Here is an 11378-nt window from a genome sequence, read left to right on the forward strand (position 1 = left end):
TGAAATAAGAAAGGCCAGCGCTCTGGGGAAAGCTAAATAGTTTCGAAATTTTAAATAGAATATGCAAAATTTTGAAAATTTTTTGGGGAAACATATTTTATGGAGAATATGTTTCAAAATAAAAATAAAAAACTCTCCACCTCACCTCTCTCCTCCATCTCATCTTCTATCTCTGCCACCTCATCATCTTCACCGACGAACCGACCGGCGACCTTCAAACACAAAAAAAAAAAAAAAATCTCTCTCCTCTCTCTAAAAAAAATAATTTTTTTTTTTGTTTTAAGACCTAGATCTGGTCTGTTCTTCACGAACAAACCTAGTCTGTTCGTGAAGAACGACCAGATCTAGGTCTGTTCGTGAGGAACAGATTTGTTCCTCACGAACAGAACGGACCTAGATCTGGTATGTTCAGACCAGATCTAGGTCTTAAAATAAAAGAATTTTTTTTTTTTTTAGAGAGAGAGAGAGAGGAGAGAGAAATTTTTTTTTTTTTAATGTTTGAAGGTCGCCGGCCGGCGACCTTCGGCGGTGAAGATGATGAGGTGAGGTGGAGATTTTTTATTTTTCCCCCTAACAATTTACAAAATAAAATTGTCAAACAAAATTGACCAATTTTTGACAAAGTCTTCACACCCCGAAAACTATTTAGCTTTCCCCAAAGCGCTAACCATAAGAAAATGAGAGGGAGGGGGCTAAAAGCACCCGGAAAAATTGTTGTTAGCAACTAGGGGAGGAGATTGACTAAGGTCAATCTCCGTTGACTCCAAACATCTATTAGCACTCGGGTATAAAAGTCTCGGATCGACCCGTCCAAAACCCAAAGCAAACCCTCAGACTTGGACCAGTCCGAAAGCTTACCCCAGGTCTCGGACTGACCAGTCCGGAAGCTTAGGCCAGAGTTGTGGCCAAGATTTATTAGCTTCTCATTTTGGGAGCGGCTAAAGACACCCGACGGCATTGTTGTTCATCGGGTGCATGTTAACACCCAATATGGACTAGGTGCATCCGGGACCAATCGGAGAGGATTTTTAATGGTGGTTTTGGATCAAGGGTTTGGAACCAAAGTTCTCTCTCTCTAACTCCATCATCATAGATCAAGGTTGGTTGGAAATTAAGATTCTTTCCATGGTGGTTTTATTCTCTTTCTCTCTGTAAAACAAGGTTATTTCTCCCTCTAACTCCTCGTTATAGAAAAAAGGGGGTTGGGAGCGGGCAGGGTGCCTCCTCAGTAGGCACCCAGTCCATATTGGGTGTTAACATGCACCCGGCGTGAACAACAATGTCGTCGGGTGTCTTTAGCCGCTCCCAGAATGAGAAGCTAATAAATCTTGGCCACAACTCTGGGCAAAGAAGAAAATATTGGGGAGTCCAAAAATTGTTTGGTGGAAAATTTAGCAAAATAGTTTTTTTCCCTCCCCTACAATCATTTCTTCCCAAGTAAAGGTCCTTAGCAACCTTTCCCTCAAATAAGAACTTGATCCGGTTTGGGATATTTTCCCAAATCAAATTGATATTATGGTAAACGAGAACCTTCCATTCGTCGAAACAAAGCTTGAAAGTAGAAAGGGGGAGAGAGAGAGAGGACGGTCGGAGTGGCGGTGATGGTCGGAGGTGGTGGTGATGGTCGGAGGATGGAGAAGAAGAGATCAGAGAAATATGGTGGTGGTGTGTGCGGGGTTGGTGTTGGGAGATGAGAAAGAAAAAAAATATTATGTTGTCCTCGAAAGTTAAAATAAAAAACAAAATTTCCTTGTTTTCCAACTAGACTGCCAAAATCTCTGTCATTTGTTGATAAAAAGCTTAACAGAGAAAATTAATTAGGCAAAGTAAAGAATTAGTTCTAAAGAGTACCACCCCATCTTGAAGCAAAAATGTTAGGCTAATAAGAAACAGACTTATCCCAGACCTAAATGAAAAATAAGCATCCATTAAGTGTGAGAACTTTGATTTTGTTTAGGTTTGGGGTAGGTTTTGACTTGTAACCTTTTCTATATTTGCTCACTGTGAAATCAGTCCACGTCAAATTTGTTTGAATCATCCAAAAGGTCAGGTTGGCCATCAAGAGGGTTGGAGTACGAAAATGTCAGATACATATGGGTCTATGTCAGACCACAATATGGACTCAGCACATTCTAAAAAAAGGTTATGCAAGGGATTTGTGTTCAATATGTCTTTCTTGTGAAAGATTTAATAGTAGATTTGGTTCAGGATGGTAGCACTTCTGAGGATACAACAAGTGCAACAATTACTGATGTTGTCTTCGCTTTTGGCACACAAATGCAAGTTCAAAAAGTACAAAATGCTCATGTGACAAAGGTTCCATGTGTCCGCCTAGACTCGACACTTAAAAACGATCGTATGTCCCACACTCAAAGATGGGCAGGGTTTAGTTTTGCATCACTTGTAAACCCCAAAACTAACACATAGGTCAAGGCCAACGACAAGCATCATGTTTTGTTGCTAGTCATGCTCCGAAAGCTCACCACTTTAAAAGCTTAAGCCGGTACCAGTAGTCATGCTCCGAAAGCTCCTAAGCAGTGGTAAGACTATCACATGTTTTGGCCTATCAAAACAACAAAATTTACAGATCATCTTTAAAATCCCCTTTGGTTACAAAATTCATTTGAAATTCATTGGTTTTTTTTTACTTAATGGCCATGTAAGTCTCTTTTTGATCATTGATTTTACAAAACCCCCTTGGACAAGAGGAAAAGCTAAACAAAACCCCTTCTAAGGTCATGGTTTGGTAGACTTTTTACTATTCCGATTCTGTTTCCGTACTAGCTCCAATGGTCGAATAATTGACTGCGATGTGAAGACTATTCCACAATCAACAATGAAGTTCAATAAGTTTGGTCAATCAATCTCTGAACAAAAGTTTATCAATCTAGATTAACATTCACTGAATATGGCATTTGTTCACCTTGTGATTCCACCATTACTGATACAATATTCCAAAACTCACAGAAGTGAATTGCTTGAACAGACACAACTCTAAAATCATATTCAGAGTACAAAACAAGAAAACATAAAAACAAAAGAATCACTCAGAAACAAACATAAAGAAGATCTTCATTCCCTTTCCTTTCCTTCTTTCACCAATACTAGTAGTATTTGTTGATCGAAGATCACCGACCGATCTAGGAATGATGGAAACTAGTTGCAATAGGAATAACAATCACAAGTATGATAATAAGAAGTAGAATCAACCCAATACACATACATTTTCTGCTACTTCTCTGATACCCCTTAGCTGATTGAAGATTCTTAGTTCCATCTTTAACATAATGTGAAGCATTAAACACATGATGTTCAATATTATCCATTTGTTCACCTTGTGATTCCACCATTACTGCCATATCCAAGAAAACTTGATGAAGTTCTAATAAACTTTTCTCAATCTCTTTTGCAGCTTCATGTCTATCTTTTATTTCCACTACTGTTTCAAGAACTTTTCCTCTTCCATGTTCTTGAACTGCTCTCTGCATAAAATTCTCACCACCACTTCCATCTCCATTCGATATGATCTTTTCGATTATTTCTTCCTCTGGGTATTCGCCCGTTACAGTGAAGTAACGTCTCCCCACTGTTTCTTTATGTTCTGCCATGATTTTCTGTCTTAGACCTTGGAAATCCATCATCAGTTCTTTAAGCTTGTTTCGAAGCCCATTTGTGACCGATGTTCTAGCCCGATCGATTGGTGTTCCTGCCTTATACCCTGAAAGCCTTCGATTAGAGGCATTAGCTCGATCCATATCTTCGATTCGTGATCGAATTGTTTTAGCCTTCTTTAACACTGTTAAAACATCAGTGTTGATTCGATTTCGAAGGGATTTAAGGGAATCAGGCTTATGCAAAGATTTGCTTTCTTCATTTGCTTCCTGCAATTTTCCCAACAAGTTCCTGATTAAACCCATTTCTTCTTTTACCTTTTCTGCCTCTCCCAAGAACTGGGCAAGGTTTGGATCCATCTGGTTTGCGGTGATTGACCCCAATTCAACATTTTCAAAATCTGGTCCAGCTTCAAGATCTTTCATGGCTTCTTTCTTCAAATCAACATAGTTAGCGAACGATTTTGTCATTAGGTCATTCATTTTGGTATTCTTTAAGTAAGAATACAAATACCCTGAAAACCAACAGCAAAATTAGGTATTAAAACCCTAGAAAAACACAAAATCTAACACAAACAAGAAATCAAAATTCACTTCAAGCAAGATATCTGAAAACAGAACAAAAACCCAATCTAAATCTTTCTCTACAGGAAACCTCCATCTCTTCTTCTTTTAAAGAAATTGAGAATTAGGCAGACAAATCAGGGGAAAGAACTCTAGAATAAGAATCCCATATCAAGATTTGCTGTTAATAAACAAAAACAGAATGATTTAAATGAAATTAGGGTTTGATCTTGCTTACCTTTTACAGATTTAACTGAGAGAACTGTGGAACTATTATCAAGAACCACTCGATCTAAAAGATAATGAAACCCACTCGATCTCAAAGAAAGAAATCGGAAAGAAAGAACTGGGAAGATAGATCTTAGAGGAGAGAGAAAACGAGGAAGAAATTAGGAAATGTTTTAGAGTGAGAAAGAAAGACTGAAGCAACGGATCTATATAAAGGTTTTTCAGATAGAAGAGTAATTAATCCCTGATTAAACAAAAAAAGGAAATAGCCGTTATATATATACCAACGGCTATATTTTGATTTTGGTAAAGGTGATACGTAACGGTCGACTCAATTAAAAGAGATAAAAACGCTTCTGTTATTTCACTTATTTACACTGACCGACATTTTCATTTTATCCTAGAAGTAAAAAAAAACTTTTTGTTATTTCAAAATATTTTCTCTTTCTCTTTTAGTCATCTAAATAAAGGTCTTTTTTTTTCTTTGGATGGGATCTTTCAGATCCCTATTTTTTTATACAAATGATATGAAAGATTTTAACAAATGGGCCTACTATAATTTGTCATATCTCCATTTATTCATTTATTAGATACTATTATCTTTAAAACACTTTTTCTTTTGTAATTAGACGAGGGTGTAACCCGTGCCAGTAGGGCACGGACAATATTTTTAAATGCTACGCGAGGATTTGTATTTTTCTCCTTCAGATGAAAGTAAATTAACAAAAGAAGTCGTGTTCTATTAAGTCTCGGAATAAAAAATAGAATGCTTTAATGGTTACAGGCAATGAAACAATTAAATCAACACTTTAGAAAATCTCGATTTCAGTTTACACAATTCAGTTTTAAAAATCCACTTACTCACATTAACTGAGTAGTACAAAATAAAATCTAACTGAAAATTCAAAATGAAAGCTACAATTTGAAAATAGTTTTAAACTAATAAGTTCAAACATATAAACATTTCATATTAAAATATAGAACTCTTTTGAATCTCGTTTGTCGCTTCCACAACCACAACCGTACGATCTTTTGGAAGGGGTTATAGTGATAAACCTTTTGCGATTCCTTCAAAACCCATAGTTGTACATTCTTTACCCTTGTAGATATACTTGTAAAGATAATTATTTGTTGAACTTTGCTCAGACGATTTCTGAACCCCAATGAGTAATTTTGCAGGAGGTTCTTTCTTTGATAAATCTATGCAATAATCGCTCGAACAAATCCTAAGTTGAGTTGATGAGTAAGAGAACCTAATCACAAACGCAACAATCAGTTTTCTTTATACATGATATGAATTCAGTAAACATTTTCTGACTTTTGCACATGTGTTCATAGCGTGTTAGATCGACTTGACATTGTTTAGCCATTGTGATAATTATCATCCACCAAGTGAACTACATGCAATCTATATTAAAGGGAACTTCTTTATATCATATGTGTACATCAAGGCATGAAAATTGTCATTGAAAGAACAAACCTAACAAAAAAAATTTGAACATATCAGCTACATTACTTCTTGTAGAAATTTAATTCCAGTATTGTATTCAAGATTGTATTCAAGATATTGTCAATGTCGTTGAACAACATAAGATTCATAGAATCTTGTTGTTTTGTATGGTTTATTTATTGAACTTATTTGAATAGATTTAACCTAAAAACATAATCAAACACCTAAACCACAACAATTTCCAAAGGCAACACAGACATTCTTGACTCTATTTGCACCTATATTGTGTTAAACTTTGATTTGTTAAGATGAAAGTACCTGAAACGGTTACCCTTGAGCTAACGAACATGGGGCAAACCCTACACTGAGAGAGATGAAAACCTTTGAGTTGACTCTTGTGAAAAGAGATGAAACCCCTTCATCGGAAAAGAGAAAGAGGATGAATACACCGAGAAAGAGAATTAAAGCCAGACATTGAGAGAAATAAAGAGGTTGTGTGTGTGTGTGTGTGTGTGTGTGTGAGAGAGAGAGAGAGAGAGAGAGAGAGAGACAGCGAGCGACTGCAATTGTGCATGAGACACCGGGAAAGATAATTTGATAATCAATATTATACTTCTAGATTTCTATCAAGTGAGAGGTAGTCAATCTGAAGCCTATAACTCACTTCTAAAAATTATGTCGAATGAGTGTAATCTAAATAAAGGGACATGTGAACGAAATTGATACTTCTGAACTTGGAAGACACTCATCTATGTTATAGTTGCAACAACCTAGTTATCTATAACACAAATCCCACCAACGTAGCTATAATATAACAAAAAACACAGGATTTAAAAAACCAACATGGAGTATACAAACCACACTGAAGCCTAAGTGGCCAAAAGTTCAATATAATAAGGAAAGAGGCTAGTATAATCAATCAACTATATAGAGCGAAAAATATTTACTTGGGAGAGTTACAATGAAGGACGATATCACATTGAACCTTAGCAGACAAAACCAAAACTGTAGAGAGAAAGAGGCGAGAAACGTTAGCAAACTACATGGAGAAAGAAGTGACAACAAAGAAATGAAGGGGAAAAAATGTGAAAATATAGATTGCATAGATCTTCCACATTAAAAAAAGCCAGAAATAGAATATGAATTCCACATATCAATATTCCGTTAGCAAATAAACTTAAGCATCAGAATAAGCTTAATGAGTTCAGATTGAAACCTTGGGATAAACCCTAATAGAAACTCACTAAACAGTGAAGGAAAACAACTAAAATTGCCGCCAACATTTACATAAACAAACAGAGGTCGGATTAATATGTGTTTTAGAGGGTTCAGAGTACGGGCTACATAGGAAGATAACGTAACATCAAACTGTGAACTAAATATCCGACTGAACCTTGTTTTCTTCTTTTACTGTGAATCACTAATTAACTCGCCACTTTAAAAATAATAAGCAAAGCCTAAAACCTCACCAAGAGACGAACAGATTCAAGAAAAAAAAAGTACACATAACTTTTTTTTCCAAAAAAAACTTTAGAGAAAAGAAAGAAGGTGCAATATTCTAAATGGTTAAATCAATTAGAGGGGTAACTGTTTTCGACTATAGGAAAATAGAGTAGAAATTGGTTAAGAGAAGAAAAATTGCCAATATATGCTTTGGAATATGCAAGAAAAAATAACGAAAACAATTGTCAAGATAAGCTTCGGATTAACAACACAAAATAGATCTTGATAGAATCTACAACAAACAACAAACTTGAAGGTATGACACTTCAACTAAATGATTAACTCGTACACATAGGTTAAGCATTCAAATCTTTCTCATATAGTTTTACAGATACAAACTAATGCACCTCCTTTTAGAATTATGTTCTACCACTTGAACGGAAAAAAAAAATGCTAAGAGGCAACTTATAGTTATGACAAAAAGAAAGCTAAGTTATTATAACATCGTAAAATACCTAAAAAGATGAATTGTAGTCAAAATGGAACAAAACCAAAATGCTAAGAGGCAACTTATAGTTATGACAAAAAGAAAGCTAAGTTATTATAACATCGTAAAATACCTAAAAAGTTGAATTGTAGTCAAAATGGAACAAAACCAAAACCGACAGTTCCTTAGTGCCGTTGTGATATATTTAAACGCCTATTTACCATGAGTTCAACCAAAGTGGATTTGGGTATGTTCATAGCTACAAAAGATTTCAGTCGTAGGTTTAGTAGAGTACATTGCTACAAATTGAGAAAACCTAATTTACAATATGAGAGAAATTTCTGTTATTGAACAGTAACCCACTATTTCCAAAATCAGATCACCCAAAATGAATTCAAAGAAAGTGGGTTTAATGTGGTATATAGCTACATATCGATATAGTAAGAGAAAGATACAAATTGATGTAGTAAAAGGGACGGATAGGAAGTTAACCTTGAGGAAGATACATACGAATCAACTGTAGATCTTACGGAAATCAAATCGACTTCGAGAGAGGAAGAGGGAACCTGCATAAGAGAGATGACTTCGAGAGAGGCTCCTGTATAAAAATAAATCGAATTGATTTTTCACACCAAAATTCATAGTCAAGTATAAAAATTATAACTCTTAAATTATTTCAACTTCGATAAAATACCTGAAAACACGAACTGTAGTGAAAAATGAAACAAAACCAAAAGGTCATTACTACCTTCCTGATAGATTTTAAACAAACATCCCATGAATCTAGAAAGTCCTATTTACAATATCAGAGAACAAAATGAGTTCCACCAAAGTGGATTTGGGTGTGTAGTAAAAGCCCTATTTACAATATCAGAGAAAGCCCTATTATTAAACAGAAAAAAAATTATTTACAAAATCAGATATCCGAAAATGAATTGAAAGGAAGTGGGTTTAGTGTGGTAAATAGCTACAAATAAATGTTTCAAGAGAAAGATACAAATTGATGTAGTAAAAGAGATGGAGAAGAAGCTTACCTTGAGGAAGATATATACAAATAGGCTTACGGTATACGATACAAATCAAGTGGTAGATCTTACGGATATCAAATTGACTTTGAGATTGGAAGAGAGAATCTGCATAAGACCAAAAACAGATAACCCAAAATGATTTCACACCAAGCCACATGCCGGAAAGCTTAAATCAAAATTCATAGTGAAATCACATAAAAAAAATTATAATTCTTAAAGAATTTGACCCTAAACACTTCACTTGCAATCTGTGGTAACAACAATACTGATTTCGCAACATTTGAGCTTTGGAAAGAACATAAGAAACGTGGTACTAAAAGCAAAACCCCACCTTGAACTTAAACTAATTACTAACACAGTTAAATGAGGGAGACAGTATCAGTACAAAGTTCTCAAACTTCAGCTAAAAATTTGCACATCCAACTTGAAGAATTTAATTAGCTAAAAAACCCTAAATCAGGTTTGGATTTCTCTTACATAAAAACCCCTAAATCGGGTTTGGATTAAAATCATCATAAATAATCATCATCAATCACTTACACAAACACAGAGATAGGAAGAAAGAGAGGTTTTGATTTCTCTCTCTAGATTGAGATAGAGAGAGAAATCAAAACCCTAAATCACTTACATAAACACAGAGATAGAAAGAAAGAGAGGTTTTGATTTCTCTCTCTCTATATTGAGATAGAGAGAGAAATCAAAACCCTAAATCACTTACATAAACACAGAGATAGAAAGAAAGAGAGGTTTTGACTTCTCTCTCTAGATTGAGATAGAGAGAGAAATCAAAACCCTAAATCGCCATAAATAATCATCATCGTCAACCTAAATCAAATCCCTAACTCGATTTAGAGATACCTGCTATGAGAGAGAGGGAGAGAGAGACGTACCTGCTATGAGAGAGATAGATGGGGTTGAGTGGAGATGAGCAGAGAGAAGACTTTTCAAAACGAAAATGGAAGAAGAGCGAGGGAGCCAGAGAATATCGTGAGAAAGAAGACTTTTTAAAAAGAAAATGGAAGATGAGCGAGGAGAGGTCGATACTCACAGTTTCTATGCGAGAAAGATGAGGGAGGGAGAGAGACCGTGAAGATGAGAGAATGAAAGACAGAGAGTTAGAGAGAGAGAGTGTGTTTGGGCGGGAATGAGTCTTTGGGGTAGGAGAAGGTAAAAAAAAGAATCTTTTTGTTTTCCATTTTTCCTTTCAATCTGAACCGTCCAAGACACATTTGTGGGGATAAATCCTAGCCTTTTAAGGGAGGAGGGTATATTCTAAAAAGATACCCTCCTCTTTTATTATATAGAAGATCTTACACTTTTATTTTTGAAAGTAGTCCACATATTATTCAATAATAACTTCATGATCAATATCCAATTTAACAGATTGTAGCCCTTGCAAAATATTGTACGACTCATTTTAAAGTAAATTTCGTTAAAGTGTGTGATACAATATTATTTGAACGAAGACTATGCTTAAAGATTATTGAGTGAATCACGTCACTAATGTGGGGATGGATATGATTTTTCAAAGAGGAATGAAATATCTCTCCGATCCGAACAAGCGCTGATAATTGTAGAAGCATCGCCTTTTATATCTACTTATTCGGTATCGAAAACTTTGTGACAACTCTATGGCTAATAATGTTGTCGTAGCCTCGCATTCCATTGCGGATGTAACTTGTATAAATATGCTTCGCCCCATGAAATTGATTGTCTTCGTTTTGACATTCTAATAACATAAGTTTCAAATTTGTTTGTGGATAAGTGGGCGATAGACCGAAAATAAAGAATATATCGGATTTAAGGGTCCAATTTTACCAAAAAAAATTGATAAAATGTCCCTTCCTTTAAGGGAGGATGGTCCATGTGTGTCCTCTTGTGCAAACAAACAAATTGATCACTGACGTTTTAATTGTTTAGTAAAAATCTAATATCGTAAAGAAGGAGGGTATCTTTTCCCTTCTTCCTAATGGCTAAGATTTGCTCTCTCATGTTTGTCTCTAATGGTTAAGATTTATCTTATCAAAGTTCGAGGGTTCAGATTTGATTAAAAATCAACCAAAGATTATAAGAAATGACATCTTTTTCAAGAATCTCATTTTTTTTTTGGGAAGACTTAAACGCACTCATATTACTGTTGGAGGCGCCTCATTTATATGTAAATTATGCTTAAAACTTTAGCTCTCGAGGGACGTCTATAGCTGCAAGGTGGGGCGCATATAGATCACCTCACACGACGCATCTGATAGAACTGTCCGTACTCGACAGACACAGATGATACCATCGTATAAATACCTGTAAGGACATATTTATTATTTATGCAACACAAATTAAGTTGTGTGAAATTAAACAACAAAAAAGGCAAAGTAATTTAAGTCTGTCATATACACAAAAATCACAATCCATTCAAAAAACTAGTCCTCAAATTTCATTTTACTGGAGGCACTGCTAATTAGTCCTAGCTGGAAAAGAACCGCTGACGCGTCAGTTATTGATTGGTTTCCTAGTGACAGACTTCAATCGTGATGCTGAACCACCGCATCAAAACTCAGTAATTCTCAGCCGTT

The 11378-nt window shown here is 35.3% G+C and overlaps 1 protein-coding gene across 1 annotated transcript; it reads right to left on the reverse strand.

Moving 5' to 3' along the window:
- Positions 1–2878: 2878 nt before the first annotated feature.
- LOC147568277 (syntaxin-related protein KNOLLE-like) lies at positions 2879–4653 on the reverse strand. The gene is made up of 2 exons (XM_086654727.1): positions 4414–4653; positions 2879–4126 (listed from the first exon to the last, which is right to left on the reverse strand). Exon 2 carries the CDS (start codon positions 4092–4094, stop codon positions 3141–3143), a length of 954 nt encoding a protein of 317 aa, XP_086510853.1. The 5' UTR covers positions 4095–4126; positions 4414–4653; the 3' UTR covers positions 2879–3140.
- Between the last annotated feature and the right edge of the window lie 6725 nt (positions 4654–11378).

This window comes from Eschscholzia californica, unplaced genomic scaffold, assembly GCF_041429995.1.
Source record: "Eschscholzia californica isolate CP2 unplaced genomic scaffold, dmEscCali1.0.p SCAF_1, whole genome shotgun sequence".
Classification (NCBI taxonomy): Eukaryota; Viridiplantae; Streptophyta; class Magnoliopsida; order Ranunculales; family Papaveraceae; genus Eschscholzia; species Eschscholzia californica.

Excerpts from the sequence above, each read along its gene's own strand:
- LOC147568277 (XM_086654727.1), bottom strand. The coding sequence starts at position 4,094 with ATGAATGACCTAATGACAAAATCGTTCGCTAACTATGTTGATTTGAAG.